The sequence below is a fragment of the Sorghum bicolor genome, chromosome 7, assembly GCF_000003195.3.
Source record: "Sorghum bicolor cultivar BTx623 chromosome 7, Sorghum_bicolor_NCBIv3, whole genome shotgun sequence".
NCBI lineage: Eukaryota > Viridiplantae > Streptophyta > Magnoliopsida > Poales > Poaceae > Sorghum > Sorghum bicolor.
In genome coordinates this window covers 57,673,933-57,693,332 of record NC_012876.2, presented here as the reverse complement: position 1 = coordinate 57,693,332, position 19,400 = coordinate 57,673,933, and the positions used below count along the sequence as shown (strand labels likewise).

At 46.6% G+C, this 19,400-nt stretch overlaps 1 protein-coding gene across 1 annotated transcript; it reads right to left on the bottom strand.

Annotated features, from left to right (window-relative positions):
• Positions 1,029 to 18,975, bottom strand: LOC8080634 (conserved oligomeric Golgi complex subunit 3). Its single transcript, XM_002444406.2, has 25 exons — positions 18,808 to 18,975; positions 18,588 to 18,671; positions 18,056 to 18,157; positions 17,922 to 17,966; positions 17,769 to 17,843; positions 17,569 to 17,664; positions 16,304 to 16,381; positions 14,613 to 14,698; positions 14,457 to 14,523; positions 14,303 to 14,365; positions 14,118 to 14,219; positions 13,903 to 14,007; positions 13,719 to 13,811; positions 13,235 to 13,323; positions 11,853 to 12,072; positions 4,912 to 4,995; positions 4,538 to 4,654; positions 4,397 to 4,429; positions 4,160 to 4,246; positions 4,011 to 4,073; positions 3,630 to 3,746; positions 3,303 to 3,395; positions 2,813 to 2,938; positions 2,620 to 2,720; positions 1,029 to 1,491 (listed from the first exon to the last, which is right to left on the bottom strand). Exons 1-25 carry the CDS (start codon positions 18,886 to 18,888, stop codon positions 1,362 to 1,364), a joined length of 2,337 nt encoding a protein of 778 aa, XP_002444451.2. The 5' UTR covers positions 18,889 to 18,975; the 3' UTR covers positions 1,029 to 1,361.

Genomic DNA, 19,400 nt, shown 5'->3' with positions numbered 1-19,400 from the left:
ACAAAAACTAATTGCACAATTTATCTATAATTTATGAGACGAATCTTTTGAGCTTAGTTAGTTTATGATTGGACAATATTTACCACAAACGAACGAAAATGTTTTTTTCGAAACTAAACAAGGCCCTTACCGCACAAATCCGCGTACACAGGTTAGCACTCGCGAGGTGCATGCTGAAACCGATAGAACGAGGCGTCTGATCACTCCGGCCAGCTCGCTTGACAGCAACCGCGGGCACTCAACCCGACGAGGCGACGAGCCTTGCTCTAAGGGCTTGTTTACTTCCAAATTTTTTTTTTGCAAAATAGGAATAGTAGCATTTTCGTTTGTATTTGATAAATATTATCCAATTATGGACTAACTAGGCTCAAAAGATTCGTCTCGTCAATTCCGACCAAACTGTACAATTAGTTTTTATTTTCATCTATATTTAATACTCCATGCATATATTTAAAAATTCGATGTGACGTGAAATCTGAAAAATTTTACAAAATTTTTGAGAAACTAAACAAGGCCTAAAAAGGGGAATCCAAAAGCGACATGGCGGGCCCAAGTCCGCGTAGAAATGGGGCCCAGCCCGTGAGTCCGTGACAGGAGCGTTGGCAGACTGCTAATCGGCAGGAGCACCTCTCCTGCTCCGTTTCCACGCCGAGGGAACGAAACAAGCGCATGCACGATCGCCGTCGTCCACGACGACAGATGCTAATCGCCGAGCAGAGCACCAGGCTGCTCGCAGGCAGCTATGACCCGCGGTTGATGGCTACCCCTAACAGTACCAGCTGCGTGTCACCAGTCGCCAGCCAGAGACCCCACACAACGCTCAAAAGGCATCACGTTATTTTCACACACGAATCTGGTGCAACAAGTGGACCGGAATCTCTAGCAAATGGAACTGAGCCATTTGACACGGCCTATCTAGATGTCTAGAAGAGTAGGAAACTTCCAATGGGATTTCGCTGTAGTACTAGCACAAGAAGACATGATTCCTCTAAAAAAAAGTGAGAGATGCGTTGCGTACCCATCATCCGTTGAAATTATGCCACGATAGGCAGGTTTCACTAACAGCCAATTTCTGAGGATGAACCAACGTGCACGTACAATATACAGAGTCACCACGGTATATGAGTTCAAACTTCCAGAGCATCCACGATGACATGTATCATGGGGGGGGTGTTCCATTCCATTTTTTATATTATATAAAACAATGAGAAGTTACAACAGGAATCTGGTAGCGGTTCGGAATTGTGATAACAACTTTACTCTTCTTTTTTTAATGAAAAGCAACTTTACTTTGGTTACTTGAAAGAACTGCACTGCAACCTCAACAAGGACTATAGGAGCAATTTGCAACTGTATGCAAGCTACAAAAGGCTGTCAAGCTGAGACTGTAGATCAGGTATCGACAACATACCGATTGATTGCATTTCTTCAGTGGTGTATTCTGACTTCAGAAGGGATTGCAGCTGTATATGGGCTTCAACTATATTTGTCCTGTGGCCAAAGAGAGGTATAAGAAGAAGAAATACTTTGGAAATAGTGCTTCACCTTTTCTCCAGTTTACATTTAGGAAAGGTTCTCTGTGTACTCTAAAGTAGCACAGCTAGATAATCAAGAAACAACAAAGGTTAATTTTTCAGTAGGTTAGTTTCATTCATAGTGGAAACCACCATATTAACCACTCAATCTATTAGAAGTTATATACTACCATAACACAAATAGCAGCACACACCATAGCACACTTTAAACTACTGTTTCCAATAATTTCATAAGGTTTGATAACCTTCTATGCACCAAACTAATCAAGGAACTCACATCAAAATACTCTAGGAATGATATGTCAGTATACAACACATACAAAAACAGTTGAGGGATTCACAAGTCATTATGACTAAGAAGCTGCCTCAACGACACAGGCCAAAAAAGCCCCCAAAACCCTAGCTTCACCCTAGACGACCATTGCAACTTCCCCCTCTGGTAGGAGGGCCCAACCCAACCACAAGCACCAAAGACCAGCACTGCCACTATTTTTTAGGTTGCCAGTGAGTTTTTTTTCCTCCCCAGGATTTGAACCCTGGCCAGTGTCTCCGTCAGGGCTCCTTGGATACACCCATTCCCCATAGAGATTGGAGGGGATTGAGGGGAAAATGAACTAATTTCTCCCTCAATCCCCTTCAATCCCATGAGGAATGATTGATCCAGAGGAGCCTAGAATGATTCATCACAATTTCAAGGTAGAAAGTACAATTATTAATATTATTATTATCATTGAAATGGCAGGTTTCTTATGGAAATTTGGCAGACTATAAGTGACAATTAATTCATTATGCTGGCAATGTGTAACTGAGTTCACATGCTTCAAACAATCAGTAATTCGATGTCAGATACAGAGAATCAGTGAAATTGGTAGACCAGGGCTAAGATGTATAAAAACATTTGGTTTGATTTTTAAGATTTACACAAGTTAGACTTTTTGTGCTGAATTATGAACATAGTGAAAAATATTATGCTGGTCTTGGCTCAAAAACCTAATTCTTGAACTAAGCTCACAAGTCCTAGATATTCCTTGAAAAATATGGAAGGCAAAAAAAAAAGGTGTATGGATGTGGGAGATATCCTTACTTGATAGGTTTGAATAAGATCATCCGGGTAGATGGATTTTGCAAATACAACCTCATCTTGGACATTACTTTGGGCAAATCTTGTTCAATAGCAGCAGCAACCTATTCAGGGAAAACAACTTTTCATATAAGATTTGGGAAAATAAAACATTCATATTTGCTTGCATCATATACTGAAGAATTTGAAAAGGCACCTTCTGAACCAGCTCAGCAACTTTATCAGGAGAAGCAAAAGCTTGAGTCTTCAAGGGTTTTGCTAGAACTGAATCTAATTTCTGACCCTGGCTACCAGAGGACAATGCAACTTTGACGGCAGTTACCTGCCAGAGTTATGCCATGATCACATTAGAATGTAACATATAAAAGGTAAAAGGGATTTACATCTTAGTAGGCATTACAGTTACACCATACTAGTTCTGTAGTTTGCATAGTACCCCATCTTAATGCATAGTAAACCCTAGACCCTTCCAGTAGTAGTCAAACAAGGGTAATTACAGAAGAATACAGTGAAGAACCTCAAAGTTTGCCCTTACTAGCAAATAACTAACAATTTTCCAGGCCTTCATGGGTTGAGGGATACAAAACATAGCAAGGGTTCAAATGGCAGGTACTATATATATAGCAAGGTACATAAAAGGACACCAAAATTATGCAATAAGGTTGCAGAAGGCTAGATATCGCTACCTTAGTAACAAAAGAAAGCATTGGGTCCACTACTAATTTAGTTATGGACATTATAAACTCTTCACAGGTAGCTTTAAGGCTTTTCTCCAACTCCTGAAATAAAACAACAATAGCAAAATAAGCTCAAATCAAAGAAAGATGTGAGCTACTAGAAAATATTAAAGCCGATCAGGTATCCCCTACTTTATCTGAATGTCGCAACTTCATTCTATGTAATGCATGCACATATCTGGACTAATATGGACCGGTAAATTTATAGAAGCAAACAAATATGCATCTTCAAATTATAGTACAAACCACAAAAAGGCTTCAGGTCAAGTTAGTTACTTTTCTGGCATCAATTTGGTTCTCCAAAACACGAGGAGAAAAGGTCCTAGCTAGTGATGTTGACCTCGACCAATCAAATAACGAGACCTGACCCCTGAGAATCCTTCTTAGGTGATCCTGCAAAATATTGATTTGCAGTAGTTAGCAATCAGAAACAATATATTCCAAATAAAATGAAATGAAATGGTTGTATGATAGGTACCAATTTAAACTATAAACATAAAAAAACAATGGAACCTAAGGAATTTTATTTCAGAGAATCAGAATTAAGAGAAAGTGAACACATATATAAGTAGAATAATTAATGTTCTCATGCAAATGACATGCACGAGATAAATAATTAGTATTTCATATGGAAGGAGTAAAGTTTGTAATAAATACCAATAAATGGGAGAAATCCAATTCCTTATGTGTGACAGAGAACTCAATATCAAATGGAGCAATCTGCAAACAGGTATGTACCTTATGAGTCACAAGATCAAATTAATGAACAAGATGAAAATTTTCATGAAGCACAGATAGATGGACACCTGTTCCCGTAGAATGAGGAGGTGCTTAATCAGAAAAAGCTGGCCATCCATATGGGTTGCTTTCTTTGAGATGACCTTGCTTGCACTCTGTTCACAACATCAATAGAGTATTTCTCAGAATAGCAAATAGTAAGATAATACATCATAGCATAAAAACAGGAATAGTGTTTTATCTTAATCATTGATCCCATGGAAAACAAGAAAAGAGGAGGGAGTTGGGCCAAATTGTATACCAACCTGAAGAGATGTTGAGCAAACTTCTACAGCTTCCTGGTGGCAATCAGATTAATATGTATTGCCAAGTCAAATGAAAAGGAAACAGCCAGCAAATGGATGGTTTAGTGAGATAAATGATCGTAACTTTGATAGGTCCAGTACCTGGGCTAAGCCAGTGAAGACAGAAGGCTCTAAACAGCGATATAGCTTTGATAGGCATGAAACTGTTTTCTCCAATGGTCTGTACCATGTTACATATATGTCCGAGTTGTCACCAACCTACAGGTTAAAACAAATAGAACCAGTAATAAGAACCATGTGCTTTTTATAAAAAACATATGTAACTGTCACAAACGAGTGCCATTTTGGGTCAGGTGGAGCATAATATATCATAAAGGTAATTAGTGGTCAAAGTAGTGTGCTATTCACCATGCTGATGTCCAGAATGATACATTTTTTTTTGACTGGACAGTATGTTGGAATAGAAAGAGTACGATGGAAAGAACCAATTGCAATAAAGTGAGCAGCAAACTAACAGTAGCACTTGAAGACGTATCCACAGATCGCTCAAGTTTCCCAGGATAATCCAGATCTTCGTCAGAAGGGCGGAAATTTGCAATCTGGAAAAAGAGAGAGACAAGAAAAGTTTACATTAATTACAAAACTGTAGCTGCACAAAGACCTAAAGATAGAAAACCTATTGTTTGTGGAGGATAATGAAAATAAAGGTGCTATCTTAGAGCAACTCCAGCAGGACCCCTACTCAAACCCCAATAGCTAAATATGGGTGCCCAGGCTAAAAATATTACTCCAGCAGGGCCCCTACTCCAGACCCCATATTTGGCTGGGCACCCATATTTCTCCCCCAGACTCCATTCCGGTTGGCCCAAACAGGGCAGCCCCCATCCTCCATCGCGTGTCCTAGCCCCAGCGCATGCTCCCTCTCTCTCTCTACCCTTGCATGTGTATGACACCCTACGGTAACCAGCTCGATGCTCTAATGTGTCCATGTCCAAAGGAAGAAAAAAGAGGGAGAAGAAATAGACACTGACAAGTGGGTCCCTTCTGTCATTCTCTCTGGAATATGTTTGGGGGCCTAAATTTGGGTGCTACTGTTGGAGTTGAAACAAAAAAATTAAGCCCCAAGAAGTAGGGGGAGCACCCAAATTAAAAGTAGGGGCCTAGTTTTGGGGGCTACTGTTGGAGTTGCTCTAAGGTCAGGTCCCTGGAAGGTCGCCACTTTCAGGCAGAATTAAAACCTTCAACAAAGTATCCAGATACTTCCAGGTCTTGTTTGAAGGGGCTCAAGCTTACTCTGTAAGTCATGTATGCTGGAATGTATCTTATGGTTATCGTCACAAATATGGCTTAATCCAGAGTTAACTGGAACTCGAGCGAAATATATTCAAAGTTTAAATAACAGCCTCCAATGACCTACCAATTTCTTTTCTTTGGACAGTGTTAATACATACGCAATCTCTCTAGTGCATGAACATATGGTCATATGTCGCGATAGGTCCACTTCAACTACTATGTTTACACAGATAACTAAAATGTGCACCAATTATTTTGTCTTTAGTGACCAAAGTGACCATTTCAATTATCAAGTTTCAGGTTCTCCCATGATGTCACATCAGAACATTGCAAGTATAAAGTAAACTCGACACAGTTACTGGAAGTTGATCTTGCTAAACTGTTAATTTCATTGATTAGGCTAACCCTAGGAGGGTAGCAATATAGTATAGCATACATGGGCCTCATGGGCCTAGCCACATGGGCCAATACTCACTCCTATACTCCAACACCCCCCGCAGTCTGAACTACCGGCGCAGCGGAGTTTGCAGACTGGACTGAAAAGAAGAAAGAAGTACAACACACACGAGCCCCCCACAGACGCAACTAGCCACTGGTGATGTTGAGGCTGGAGCGGAACTCGGCGAAAGTCGAGGACGGGAGACCCTTGGTGAAGATGTCGGCGAACTGGGAGGTGGTCGGGACGTGGAGGACCCGAACATCGCCGATAGCGACCCGGTCCCGGACGAAGTTAGGTCGATCTCCACGTGCTTGGTCCTCTGGTGTTGGACCGGGTTGGTGGAGAGGTACACCGCACTGACGTTGTCGCAGTAGACCAGTGCGCTCCGGGAGAGAGGACTGTGGAGCTCGGCGAGGAGCTGACGGAGCCACGAAGCCTCAGCCACGCCGTTGGCGACAGCGCGATACTCCGCCTCGGCACTGGAGCGGGAGACGACTGGCTGGCGCTTGGACGACCAAGACACCAGGTTGCCGCCTAAGAAGACGGCGTAGCCGGAGGTGGAGCGGCGGGTGTCCGGACACCCGGCCCAGTCGGCGTCAGTGTAGACGACGAGCTCGGTGGAGGGCGACCGTCGGTGAAGGAGGAGACCGAAGTCGACGGTGCCGCGGAGGTAGCGTAGGATCCGCTTGAGAGCGGTGAGGTGTGGCTCCCGAGGATCATGCATATGAAGACAGATCTGCTGAACTGCATAGGTGATATCCGGGCGGGTGAAGGTGAGGTACTGAAGTGCCCCGGCAAGACTCCGATATGCAGTGGAATCTGTAACAGGTGTGCCCTCAGCCTCCGAGATCTTGCCCTGTGTGTCAACTGGAGTGGAGCAGGGCTTGCAGTCAGTCATCCCAGCTCTCTTCAGGATATCAAGAGTGTACTGCCGCTGGTGAAGGAGTAATCCAGCAGGGTGAGGCTCAACAGTGACCCCGAGGAAGTGATGTAGTGCACCCAGATCCTTCATAGCAAACTCCTACTGAAGAGAGGCGATGATCCGCCGAAGGAGTGACTCACTGGAGGCTGTGAGGACAATGTCATCAACATAGAGCAGCAGATATGCAGTCTCAGTCCCATGATGAAAGATGAACAGAGAGGTATCTGACTTGGCCTCCACAAACCCCAGAGTCTGTAGAAAAGTAGCAAACCGATGGTTCCACGCTCGGGGGGCCTGCTTGAGGCCGTAGAGAGACTTGTTGAGCCGACACACCATGTCGGGACGAGAAGAGTCAACAAACCCCGCTGGCTGACTGCAGTAGACTGTCTCAGTTAGAACGCCATGTAGGAAGGCATTCTTGACGTCCAGCTGATGCACGGGCCACCCGCGCGTGAGAGCAAGCGAAAGCACCGTGCGGACGGTGGCCGGCTTGACCACCGGGCTGAAGGTCTCGTCGTAGTCGACACCGGGTCGCTGAGTGAAGCCCCGGAGAACCCAGCGAGCCTTGTATCGCTCAAGGGTCCCGTCAGCCCGGCGCTTGTGGGTCCAGATCCACTTGCCGGTGACGATGTTGGAGCCCGGGGGACGAGGGACCAGATCCCAAGTCTGGTTGGCGAGGAGGGCCGCGTACTCCTCTTCCATCGCTCGGCGCCAGTGAGGGTCCAGCAAAGCCTCGCGGACGGAAGAGGGTATCGGTGAGACCTGCGAGTCCCCGGGCATCGCCGCCAGAGCCCGGGGCTGCAGGGTCCCAGCCGCGTGTCGCGTCACCATCGGGTGAACATGACGCGGGTGTCGGTGAAGGAGCGAAGGGTGGTACACCGGCGTCGCGGCCCGAGAAGCTGGGTGTCTCGGCGGTGGGGTCGGTGTCGCCGACGGGGAAGACGTCGCCGGTGGCGCATGTGACCCTGGCGAGGAGGGGGCCACCGGCGCCGCCGGAGGCGGTGGCGCCAGCCGGGCACGTCGCTGGTAGACGCGCACCGGCTGGGCGAAACGTGTCGGTGGGGCTGGAGTCGGAGACGCCGACCCGGGACCCACGGCGGGTGCACGTCGCTGGTAGACACGCACCGGCTGGGCGAAGCGTGCCGGTGGGGCCGGTGTCGAAGGTGCCGACCCGGGACCCGCGTCAAGCGCAGGGGCCGGGCCGGAAGGTGACCCCTCGGGACCCGGGCAGGGTAGAGGCCCCGAGGTGTCACGGGCGACAGGCGACGTAGCAGTACCTGCAGGAAACACCGTCAAAGGTGGCTCGACCACCGGGTCAGTAGGAAACACAGAGGAGAGGTCAAGCTCCGAGGTGGAAGCAGGAGTGGTAGTGGTGGAAAAGGGAAAGATCGACTCATCGAACACCACATGGCGAGATATGAGGACTCGACGAGAGGTAAGGTCGTAGCATCGGTACCCCTTGTGATCCGGAGAGTACCCAAGGAAGACACAGAGAGTTGAACGGGTAGCCAGCTTGTGAGGAGCGGTGGCTGTGGTGTTCGGGTAACACGCACACCCAAAGACTCGAAGGTGATCATAGCGAGGAGGGGTACCAAAGAGAGCGTGGTGTGGGGTGGGTGCTGGACAAGCAGCAGAAGGAAGGCGGTTAAGGAGGTAAGTGGAGGTGTGCAAGCTCTCGGCCCAGAAGCGAGCAGGAAGAGAGGCCTGAAGCAGGAGAGTGCGCAGGGTGTCGTTGGTGGTGCGAATCATGCGCTCAGCCTTGCCGTTTTGAGAGGAGGTATACGGGCAAGACATGCGCAACTGGACACCGTGAGAGAGAAAGAAGGCGAGGGAGGTGGAGTTGTCAAACTCCCGACCATTGTCACACTGGACAGCCTTGACAGGGAGGCCGAACTGTGTGGACACCCAAGCGAAAAAGTGGACAAGCGCGGGAAAAGCATCAGACTTTGCACGTAAAGAAAAAGTCCAGGAATAATGAGAGTAATCATCCACCACCACAAGATAGTACTTGTATCCAGAAATACTGATGACAGGAGAGGTCCATAAGTCACAATGTACAAGGTCAAAAATGCGGGCCGCATGAGAAGAAGAACTAGAAAAAGGAAGACGAACATGACGGCCCAGTTGGCACGCATGACACAAATGCTCATCGTGAGCCCGAGTACATCGAATATCGGAACTACGACTAAGCTGCATCAAAGCATCACGTCCAGGATGGCCGAGACGCCGGTGCCAAGTAGTGGAGGTAGTGGTGGCGAAGGCAGCTGACAAAACTGGCGAAGGAGGCGAGGCAGATGCCGGAAAACGAAGAGTGTAAAGGGGCCCCGTGCTGTCACATCGGAGCAGAGGACGCCGGGAAGCCAAATCCTTCACAGTAAGACCAGAAGAGTCAAACTCCACAGAACAAGAATTGTCAGCTGTAAAACGACGAATTGAAAGAAGGTTGTGAACCATAGAAGGAGCAACAAGAACATCAGGAAGACAAAAGGAACCATGGGGGCCGGCGGCACCCACAGAGGTGACAGGAAGACAAGACCCATTAGCGACCATAATGGATGAAGGGAGAGAAGGAGAAGGAGGGTGAACAGAAGAAAGAATATCGGGGTTAGGAGTGGTGTGGTAAGTAGCCCCAGAGTCGGCGACCCACTCCGGCCCAACTGGAGGAGTCAAGGCCATGGTGCTGAAAGAGTGCGCCAAGGCTGCCTGGTCCCAGCCGGCAGTCCCGGTGGGTGCCGTCCACGGGGTCACAGAGGGAAACCCCGAGGAAGCACCAGCGAGCATGGCCGCCGGCGGGCGAGGCTCTCCACCGGGAGCCTGGAACGGCCACATGGAGATGCGCCCTGACCATGGGTTGTGGAAGGATGGCCAGGGTGCACCTCGTGGGGCCGGCGGCGTCGTGGTGCCCCCGCGACCTCCACGTCCCCCGCCACGGCGACGGCGGCCGCCACGGCCCCCCCCACCCCCGCTCGGCCCAGGGGGAAGAGGACCAAGGAGTGACGACTGTGGTGACGGGGTAGGACGGGGCGGAGGAGTGGCAACGAGAGCAGTCGAGGAGGACGAGGATCCCGAGGCGGAGGTGGACCCAGGCTGCAGGCCCTGAGTGAGCTCCTCCGTGACAAGGTCGTCACGGACCTGCAGGAAGGTGGGGAAGGGCCGCTGCCGGGTGATCCACGTCCGGAGGTAGGAGTAGCGGTCACTGAGCCCGCGGAGAACGTTGAGGACCAAGATGCGGTCCTCCACGGGCCAGCCGAGGTCGCCGAGAGAGTCCGCCATGCCCTTCATCTGGCGGCAGTACTCGCTCACGGAGAGGTCGCCCTGGACGAAGGTCCGGAAGCTCGCGTCGAGCCGCAGAGCCCGAGCCTCGGCGTTGCCCAGGAACTGGCCCTCGAGCGCCAGCCAGGCCCCGCGAGCGCTCGGGGTGTTGCGGACGAGGTCGTGGAGGTCCAGGGAGATCGTCCCCAGAATCTAGGAGAGGACGATGCTGTCGAGGCGTAGCCACGAGGGGGTCGGGACCGCCCCCGCGGTGTCGAGGAGGACGTGGTCGTCGAGGGCGTAGCGGCGGAGGGTGAGGAGGACCAAATCCCTCCAGCGAGCGTAGGAGGACGACTCGGGCTCGAGGACGACCGGGACGAGGAGGCGGATGTTCTGGACACCCCCAGCCTGGTAGTGGAGCTGCACCACGTGGGGGTCGGCCGGATCGTGCCAGAGGCCCGCCGCGGTGTGAGCCACGCGGTGACCGGCCGAGCCGGAGGACGTGGCCCCGACGTCGGCCGAGGCAGGAAGGCCGAGGAGCTGCTCCGCTTCGGCGATCTGGCGGGCCAAGGCATCAACCACATCTCGCTCGCGCTCCCAGACGATGGCAGCCTCACGCACGCGGGCCATGCCCTCTTGCGCCGCGGCCCGGGCAGCAACGAGGGCGGCAGTGAGGACGGAGTTGGTGTTGTGGGCGACCGGAGGAGGGGCAGGGATGACAGGCGGGCGCAGGAGGGCGTCGGTGTCCGCGCCCGGCATCCCCAGCCTAGCAGACATGGCGGCAGCAGCCCCAGCAGCCATGGCTGCGGGCCCCATAGCCGCAGCCAGGGCATCGACTCCAGACAGGGCGCCTGTTGCGTCCTCTGCGACCGTGGCGTCCTCTGCCGCTGCAGGGTCGGTGGTCCTGCCCACAGCCATGGCGGCTTGGGCCTGCAGCCCTGCGTGAAGTCCGGGCGGACCCCCTGCGTGCGTCCTCAGCAAGTGACTCCCTGCGAGCGCAGGGCAGGGGCGGGCGACTCCTGCGGGCGTCCCCTGCTGGCGTGGTCCGGGCGCGTCCTGCGGGAGAAGGCCAGGCGCGGGCGGCGCCGTCCCGCGCGCACCAGCCGCCAGCGGGCGAGGGGCCAGGGCGGCGGCGGCGGCAGCGAGCTGCGCCCAGGTTTGGGAGGTAGAGAGAGGGGGAAACTGGTGGAAATAGGAGGGGGGAGGTGGGGGAGGAGGCCGGCCGGCCATGGCGGTCCGGCGGCGGCGCACGCCGGCCAGGCAGTGGATGGCGGCGGCGGCTGGTGAGGGAGGAGGAAGGGAAAACCTAGTCTGCTGATACCATGCTAAACTGTTAATTTCATTGATTAGGCTAACCCTAGGAGGGTAGCAATATAGTATAGCATACATGGGCCTCATGGGCCTAGCCACATGGGCCAATACTCACTCCTATACTCCAACAGATCTGAATGTTAAGGAACAATTCTCACAATATATAGGAGCCCCATAAAAAGTATACTGACAGAAAGACATAGAATCATCAGTCAACATATGGACACACAGAACACTACCTCTTCACGGATATGAGTCCGAGCACAGAATGCTAGCCGCTCATGAACATCTGCAAGTATCCTTTGCAATATTGGACGGAGACCGGCTACTGATTCACCGCGTCTACTTAGTTGTTCCCCCAGCACTTCAACTTTCAGAATATCAACAAGTTCGCAGAGAGAATCAATATTTCCTTCATATATCAGTCTAGGCCTCAGAGTATCATACAAGTAGGTGCACCTGCATAATAGAAATCATTAGTCTTCTTAAAACAATCAATTTACAATGAGTATTCAGATCAGACAAGATCACAAGAGAACCATGATTCTAACCTACACATCACAACTAGGTCCGACCGTGATAGAAGGTCTGGTGAGAGTTCTTTGTTTTTCTGGTTGTCATTTCTTGATATATATCAGGTGATTTTTTTTCTGGTGTTAGCTCGTGCCCTCCTTGCTTGCTATGGGATTCTCTTCCCTTTTTCTTTCTTTAAAACAAACACACACAGATCTCCTGCGTGTTTGAGGAAAAAAAAACTAGGCCTGTGATTACATTGTGTATGTCGAGCTGAAGGGAGCCTCCAAGTTGATTAGCAGGCTGAGTCTATCTCTAGCCAACATTCACCCAACTCAGCCAGCCAAGTCGACTACGAGGGTCCCACCAATCGGCCTTACACAAGACTGGATACATATAATAGCTGATTGGCCAATGACTCAATAACAATGTTAGCCACGTTTATCAAATCAGCATCTAGGGATGTTAGCACTGCTAGCTTCCCTCAGCATACAGCTATATTGGCAATGCTAAATGTTAATTTCCAAGTATTAAATGGATGAATATCGTGTCCCACATGATCAGATGGTTTTAGACCTATTACTGGAGTTCCAGTATGGTAATTGATGCATACCCATGCAGACTGAAACTTGTAACATCTGAAACTGCATACAGCTCGCAATCAAAATTTTATGAATTGCTACTTGGTTAACAATCTGTCCAGAATACCTCCTAGGGCCTTGTTTAGTTCCCACCAAAATCCAAAAAGTTTTCAAGATTCCCCATTACATCAAATCTTGTGGCACATACATGAAACACTAAATATAGACGAAAACAAAAACTAATTACACAGTTTACCTGTAAATCACGAGACGAATCTTTTGATCTTAGTTAGTCCATAATTGGACAATATTTGCCACAAACAAACGAAAGTGCTATAGTGTCGAATTCCGAAATCTTTTCGGAACTAAACAAGGCCTAGGTTTTGTACATCGCTATGTTCCTCAAATAAAGCTAGGTGAGTATTTCACAAACTAATCGCCTCAGCTAAGAGTAAGTTTGACAGCATGCATGACTGCATATACAAATAATGAAACGACAAATCCTGACAGAGAACAAATTAACTTACAGGGGGTCCATTAAAGGAGCCATACTTGAAACATCTGCAGCAGATGATGGGAAGAAGTGAGCAAAAAGCTGGTGCTCAAACTGGCATGCCTGACAAACAACGCTAAAACTAGTAAACATGTTTTTCTAGCAATCAAACATAAGTGCTGGTTTAGCATTAGAAAACAAAAACAAAAACAAAAACAAAATAAATGTGGATGATACTCAGCAGCTGACAAAACATAAAGATACGATAGTCATTAAGCATGTACAGTGAGCACTTACCAGTATGCTAGTAGTTAGTCACAAAGCGAGATGAATCGACATCTCTAGTTGACTATGAAGTTTTCCAGTACTACCAGTATGCTAGTTAGTCACTTACATTTTCTCCTTTTATGTATGACATCAAGTTTTCTAATACTACAACGATTGCAAGTCGCCGCTTTCAAAAACAATTTCAATACACAGATGAAACTTAAACAGGAAGTTAGAAAGTAAGGAGTTACCTCCATTAGATAGGCACAGCCAGACCTTGTCAAAGAAGGCAAGGCCTCTTTTCTTGCAAACTCCGAGATCCGTTGCTGCACCATGCCTCGTACCTACCAGTCATATCAAACAGTTAAGGCTTAAGAGACAAACAGAGTTATTATGGTGGAAACAAAGTGCAATGATAAAACTCTTGTAACTTACCAAGTACAGCCGCTGCTCGCAGAACAAACTGTGACACTCGGAAAGAATCTGTGCGTACTCCTTCCTAGAAGATCTACTTTCAATTTCACCTAATATTGGTTTTAGCTGGTTGACAAATATACAAAAAATGTATCAGGACTGCAATGTCATACCCTATTATAGACAACATAATTTGCTATCATCAGAGTGAAACATCATGCATATATAAATTATACCTCGCTAGCAGCCGCCTTGAAGCGAACATAGATAAGAGATGCCTCCACACCCTCTGTGACAATGTTTTTGCCAGAATCACTGCTTCGAATTGCAGCTTGAACCTGCAAGGTTCAACAAAGTATAAGTATCATTTATAGCTGTCTATTGATTTCACTTGTACTAAGGAAAAACAACTGAGAATTACCTGGGATGAAGCACCTTTAAGTATTGACAACACATGTGAGCGAATCATACCCAGTGCACGAGTCTGCATATAAAGTACCAAATAATTATCCGGTTATGTGCTTTGATTCTTTATGCTTACGAATGTAGCTATTAGATCACTAGTAGTCATTTACTTGAAGTTGGCGAAACTTGACCAAGTAAACAGCAGATTCAGCATATTGTGGGTTGTTTTCAACATACCTACAATCAGCAACAGGGGAAGTTGCATTAGCTGCAGAAACCTAGCACTAGAATCAAACATAAAGCATTACTATGCAGCCACTGCTTACGAGATACAGTCATCAAGGCGCTTCAACAGTGGAAGAAACTGGTCGTTTCCAATGTTCATATTTTGAGAATAAAAGCTGCTTGAGACCTGTAAAAGGGAACTAGGCAGTCAGCTCACAGTGGCAAAACTAGGTAGTTATGCACATAATGACAAAGCAATTCAAAAGGATTCTCATGCCAACAACTGAATAGTGGATATGCTGGGAAAGCTGCAGCTCGACAACTTCTGTTATTATTTGAATGTGCTGGAAGCCTGCAATTGATCTTGTGTTCTTTTTTTCAGATCTGGGTGGTTCTTCCACCTGGTATTTATCAGAAACCCATTTTTTAATAGTAATTATTGCACTTGCTGTGTCTAGAGGAGTTGATCCCATGACCTCTTGCTTACCAACTAAGGCCCACTACCACTAGGATAGTGCTTGATTGGTCCAATTCTACCCTGGAATGCCTGCTGTGAGATTAATAGTTTGCAATTAAGTTCGCTCATAGAGAGTGGGAATTATTATTTTTAGTATCCATCTACATTAAGACAAGTAACGTATTACTGATTTGTAGTTTGCATGCTTCATACAAAGCATAATTCTCCCTCCTTCAGTTTCAAAAATATGAAATCAACATGAACTTACATGGTCAAACTTCAGAAAACTTTAACCACTATATTCACTAGATTTCTGTGGCCGCGGAAGAATATAAAATTGTATTTGTGATTTCACTAGGAAGCCTTGCCACGTTTTCATAAAATTTACTGATCAATTTTTGATCAGAAGATAATGATTGAATCAAATAACTCATGCCTCCTATTTTTTTAGTGGAAGAAGTATAAAACTCAGCGCCTCATATTGGTACTATTTTAGTGGCAGAAATGGCAGTAAGAACTTCTCATCCATATGCTACTCTGCATTTGCAGTATATATGTCTAAAGCTTGACATACTGCAGTTTCCATGCCTGCTTTTCTCTTTTTTGCATGTTACTATAGTTAGTTCACCCTTTTCATGGAAAGAAAGCAAGGCCAAAGCCAGCATCACACTTTTCTTATGGCGAGCCAAAGGATTTATAAGATACCACATTAGCAGTGGAAAAATATATTCATCAAGCAAACATGCTCTAATCTTCTGGTTCTGGATATGGACTGTTCTCAACAGCATCATGAGCAGAACCTAAGGGACACATACCCACTGATACAGATAACAACATAATATTAATCACAGATTGCAACAAGGGAGTGAGGCACATAGTTCGGGGCCTCCACTAAAGTCAAATAAACATTACTCGAAACAACCAAACATCAGTTTTAATTTTACGCAAATCAACGACAGGCTGCAATATAATTAACATAAGTGTAGAAACTTGACATAATTTATTGGTTTGGAAACTTCCACACAAACTAATAAGACAAACCTCATATTTTGTGTTTTACATAGTGCAGAAAATTTGTCACACAGTACTCTGGTGTAAGCTCCAGAAGCCATTGACAAGAAATGTTATCAAATCGTCTAACCAATCCTAGTCGCCATGGCACCGATTAATCATAGTACATAGCTGATCGCCATGGCACCGATCAGCCCGACTAATCGCGGTCGCGGTTAGTTGGAAGACTTGATAACAGAACAAGAATTGACTGGATCTGATTTTTTCCATAAAGTAGAATATAAAAATCTTTGTAATATGACATCTGTGTTTGCCAAACCTTACATTTTCCAATTCATCAAAGTAGTTGAGCCTGCTTCGAAGTGCCTCTGCAAACTCAATCAGCCTTTGTTTCTCAACCAACTGCACCATCGTTAGAAATAATGCTCAGTCACCAAATAGTAAAGAAAACCAGGAGAGGAACCAGAAAGATGAGAAAATTATGTTTCTGCCACCAAACATTACATTCAATATCAATGTGGAATAAACATAAAAGTTTGTTACAAAGTAAAGTGACACCAGCATCCAGTACATGAATGAAGTATTGGGTTTCGTAGAACCAGAGTGCACTTATTGAATACCACAAGAGATGTGCGCCTTTTTCAGTTTGTTTTAGAATATTGGCAGACCACTATGGCACTGTGCCAACCTAATAGAACCGGTCAAAACAATTATTTGGATTGATGCCACCATAGGTCCATGTAATACTTCCTCATGTGGTTAAAACAGTATGTAGTTCAACTTGACTATCATGGTCCATGGCATGCCTCAACTGATTTTGTGGATTTTACACATGACATTCAATAAGGCTACACACACGAAAAATAGTGTGTATGAGGACTTTCCTATAGTCCAATGTAAAAGGTGCAACAGGAATGAAGCTAAAAAATGCATAAAAAAAATGGACCATGAGCTAAAATACAAGCTAACAGCATGAACAAAGAGATTTTCCTTTTCTTTAGCATGATATATCAGCATATATATAATTCATGCAAAACAAACTATATAAAGCAATAAATATTATTTTAAAAAAGCCTCATGAATATTTATGAAACTCCTCAAGATGAGGAACTGAATGTTGCATATTGTAGCCTAGGAGGTATCGGTAGACTCCCACAACCCAGGTTCAAGTATCTCTTCAACTCGAATTTGAGTGCTTACCTCTTGTTAATTATGATACGGTTCCTTTTAGGTTGGTCGAGTTTTTTATTTTTTTGAGAAAGACTGCATAAGGTTGCACTGTGAGACCCATGAACAACTTAGCATAACTGAAGAAAATATGTACTTCTTTGGGCCCACTAGATGAGAAACAGAGCACTATGATTTGTTGGAAGTGGAGGGTCGTAAGCAAGTAAGACACTATCACTGCTCTTTTTTCTTTCACTCTTCAAGATGGCTTATGCACACAAGACATGTAGGATCGACGGTTCTTTCTGGTACATATTTCTTTTTTCCTTTCTGGTGGATGTTTCACTATCAAAGGATCAAACTGCACTCACACAACTCCAAGAATGATCCAAACACAAATAACTAGTGCAAAAGGGACATACAAGTTGGTCACAAGCATCATGCAAAGTTTTTGTCTTCGTGGCAACGCTCGAGTGCAAAGACTGCAGTTCTTCAAATAAGTTCAATGTATCATCAACCTGTATAGATCCATGATCAAAGGGTTAAAACTAAAAATGCAAAGCTGTATCGGTCTGTAACATCTTTTTTCAACATAAACCAACAAAAACTTTCACTGGCTTACTTGCTTAAGGATACCGTCACATGTGTTGACTCGCTCCTGTAATGTATTCTCATAGAGTCGATACTTTTCCTCAGTCTGTCAAAGAGCCAGAGTGAGCAAACAATGTTGTCACAATCTTTCCATTGCCGAGAGAAATAGTAACATTAAACAAACCTCAGATTTCATAGCTGACTCCAGTTCTGCAAACCACTTGTAAAACTACAGGAAAGAGAAAAATAATTTTAAAATTCCATTGCCAGTGCTAGATATGAGTAGTAATGCAAAGGAACAGAAGAATGAAAACAAACCTGATGTGTATTCACCAAGACTGCATCCATTGCACCAGCCTCCTCTAAAGCAGATTCTTTCTCTGGAACAGCCACACCTCCATCCTTTCCTGAACTCTTTTCCTGATAAACACCCACAGAACACATTTTAATAAACTTAATGCCTATCACGCATCCAGTATCCACTACCAACCCAAGTCACGAAAGGGAACATTAAAACAGGACTAAAAGAATGTTCAGTAGAAACCATTCAATGAAATTACCCTGCACCAAACATGCACTTAGCAACACATGCAGAAATTAGAGCATGGCATGTGCGCTAAAATCTAGAATTGATCCTAATTTTCCAACCCCACAAAAAATAAATTACTTAAACCCTGTACTGCCAACTCAAACCCCAACTTCACAGGGCTCCAGTGCAGCCTAAGCAGTAGGCACACACTTTAGAGCACGAAGTTAGCCCAATTACAGCCCTAGGAAATCCCAGCATTCATTGGTTGGTTCAAGTAAACAATTCATACAAACATGACAGTTCTCAGGTGCGGCGCCTCACCAGGTTGGGCGGGAATGGCCGCTCCGCCACGGCGTGGGAGAGCGCGGCGATCGCGGCCTTCTGCTGCTCCGTGAGCGGCGCGTTCTGCAAAAAAAAAGGCGAGAATGCCCAAACAAATAGAGCGTCAGATCCATGAAACAGCCGATCGCACCCGCGAGATCTCGGGCCCGGCCACGGCCAGATCTGCCAGAAGCGAAGAAAGGCGCGCGCGGCGACCAACCTGCTCCCAAGTGGATGCGAAGTTGTAGCCCTTGGATACCGCCCCCGACTTGGGAAGCGCGGACGCCGGCGTCGTCGCCATGAGCGCGTGCTCCCGCGCGGGCGCGGCGCGCGTCAAGCGGAGGGAAGCGTAGACAGTGAGTAGCGATCGAGTTGCCGAGGAAACGATCGGGCTTGGAGCAGCTGTGTAGTGCAGGCTCACCAACTAACGGTGAATGGACATGGGCCTAGAGTGCGGATTAGCCTTACATGGGCTTGTCTTTAGTGGTACTTGCAAGGCTGGGCTATGTGATCTGAGAGCCGTGTGTAGGTGTTTGCTCAATGGTCAAGTGCTCACGGCCGAGCCAGGCCCGCTTGCGTGCTATGCGTCCAAAAATTTGGAAGATTCTCATCGCATCGAATGTTTTATATATAGAGAACATTAAATATAGATAAAAGTTAATTAATTATATAGTTTATTTATAATTTGCAAGAAAAATCTTTAAATTTTAGTTAGTCTATAGTTAAATAATAATTATAAAAAATGTTACAGTCAGCAAACTCAAAAATTTCACCAACTAAACAAGGCCTAAAAGCCCATAAACAAAGAAGGCA

Bases quoted from the DNA above. Each gene is read 5' to 3' on its own strand.
- LOC8080634 (XM_002444406.2), bottom strand. From the start codon at position 18,888: ATGGCGACGACGCCGGCGTCCGCGCTTCCCAAGTCGGGGGCGGTATCC. The intron at 18,158-18,587 runs GTGAGGCGCCGC...GGTGTTTATCAG, and splicing joins GGCCATTCCCGCCCAACCTG to GAAAAGAGTTCAGGAAAGGA. The intron at 1,492-2,619 runs GTAAGGATATCT...CTTTGGCCACAG, and splicing joins ATCTTATTCAAACCTATCAA to GACAAATATAGTTGAAGCCC.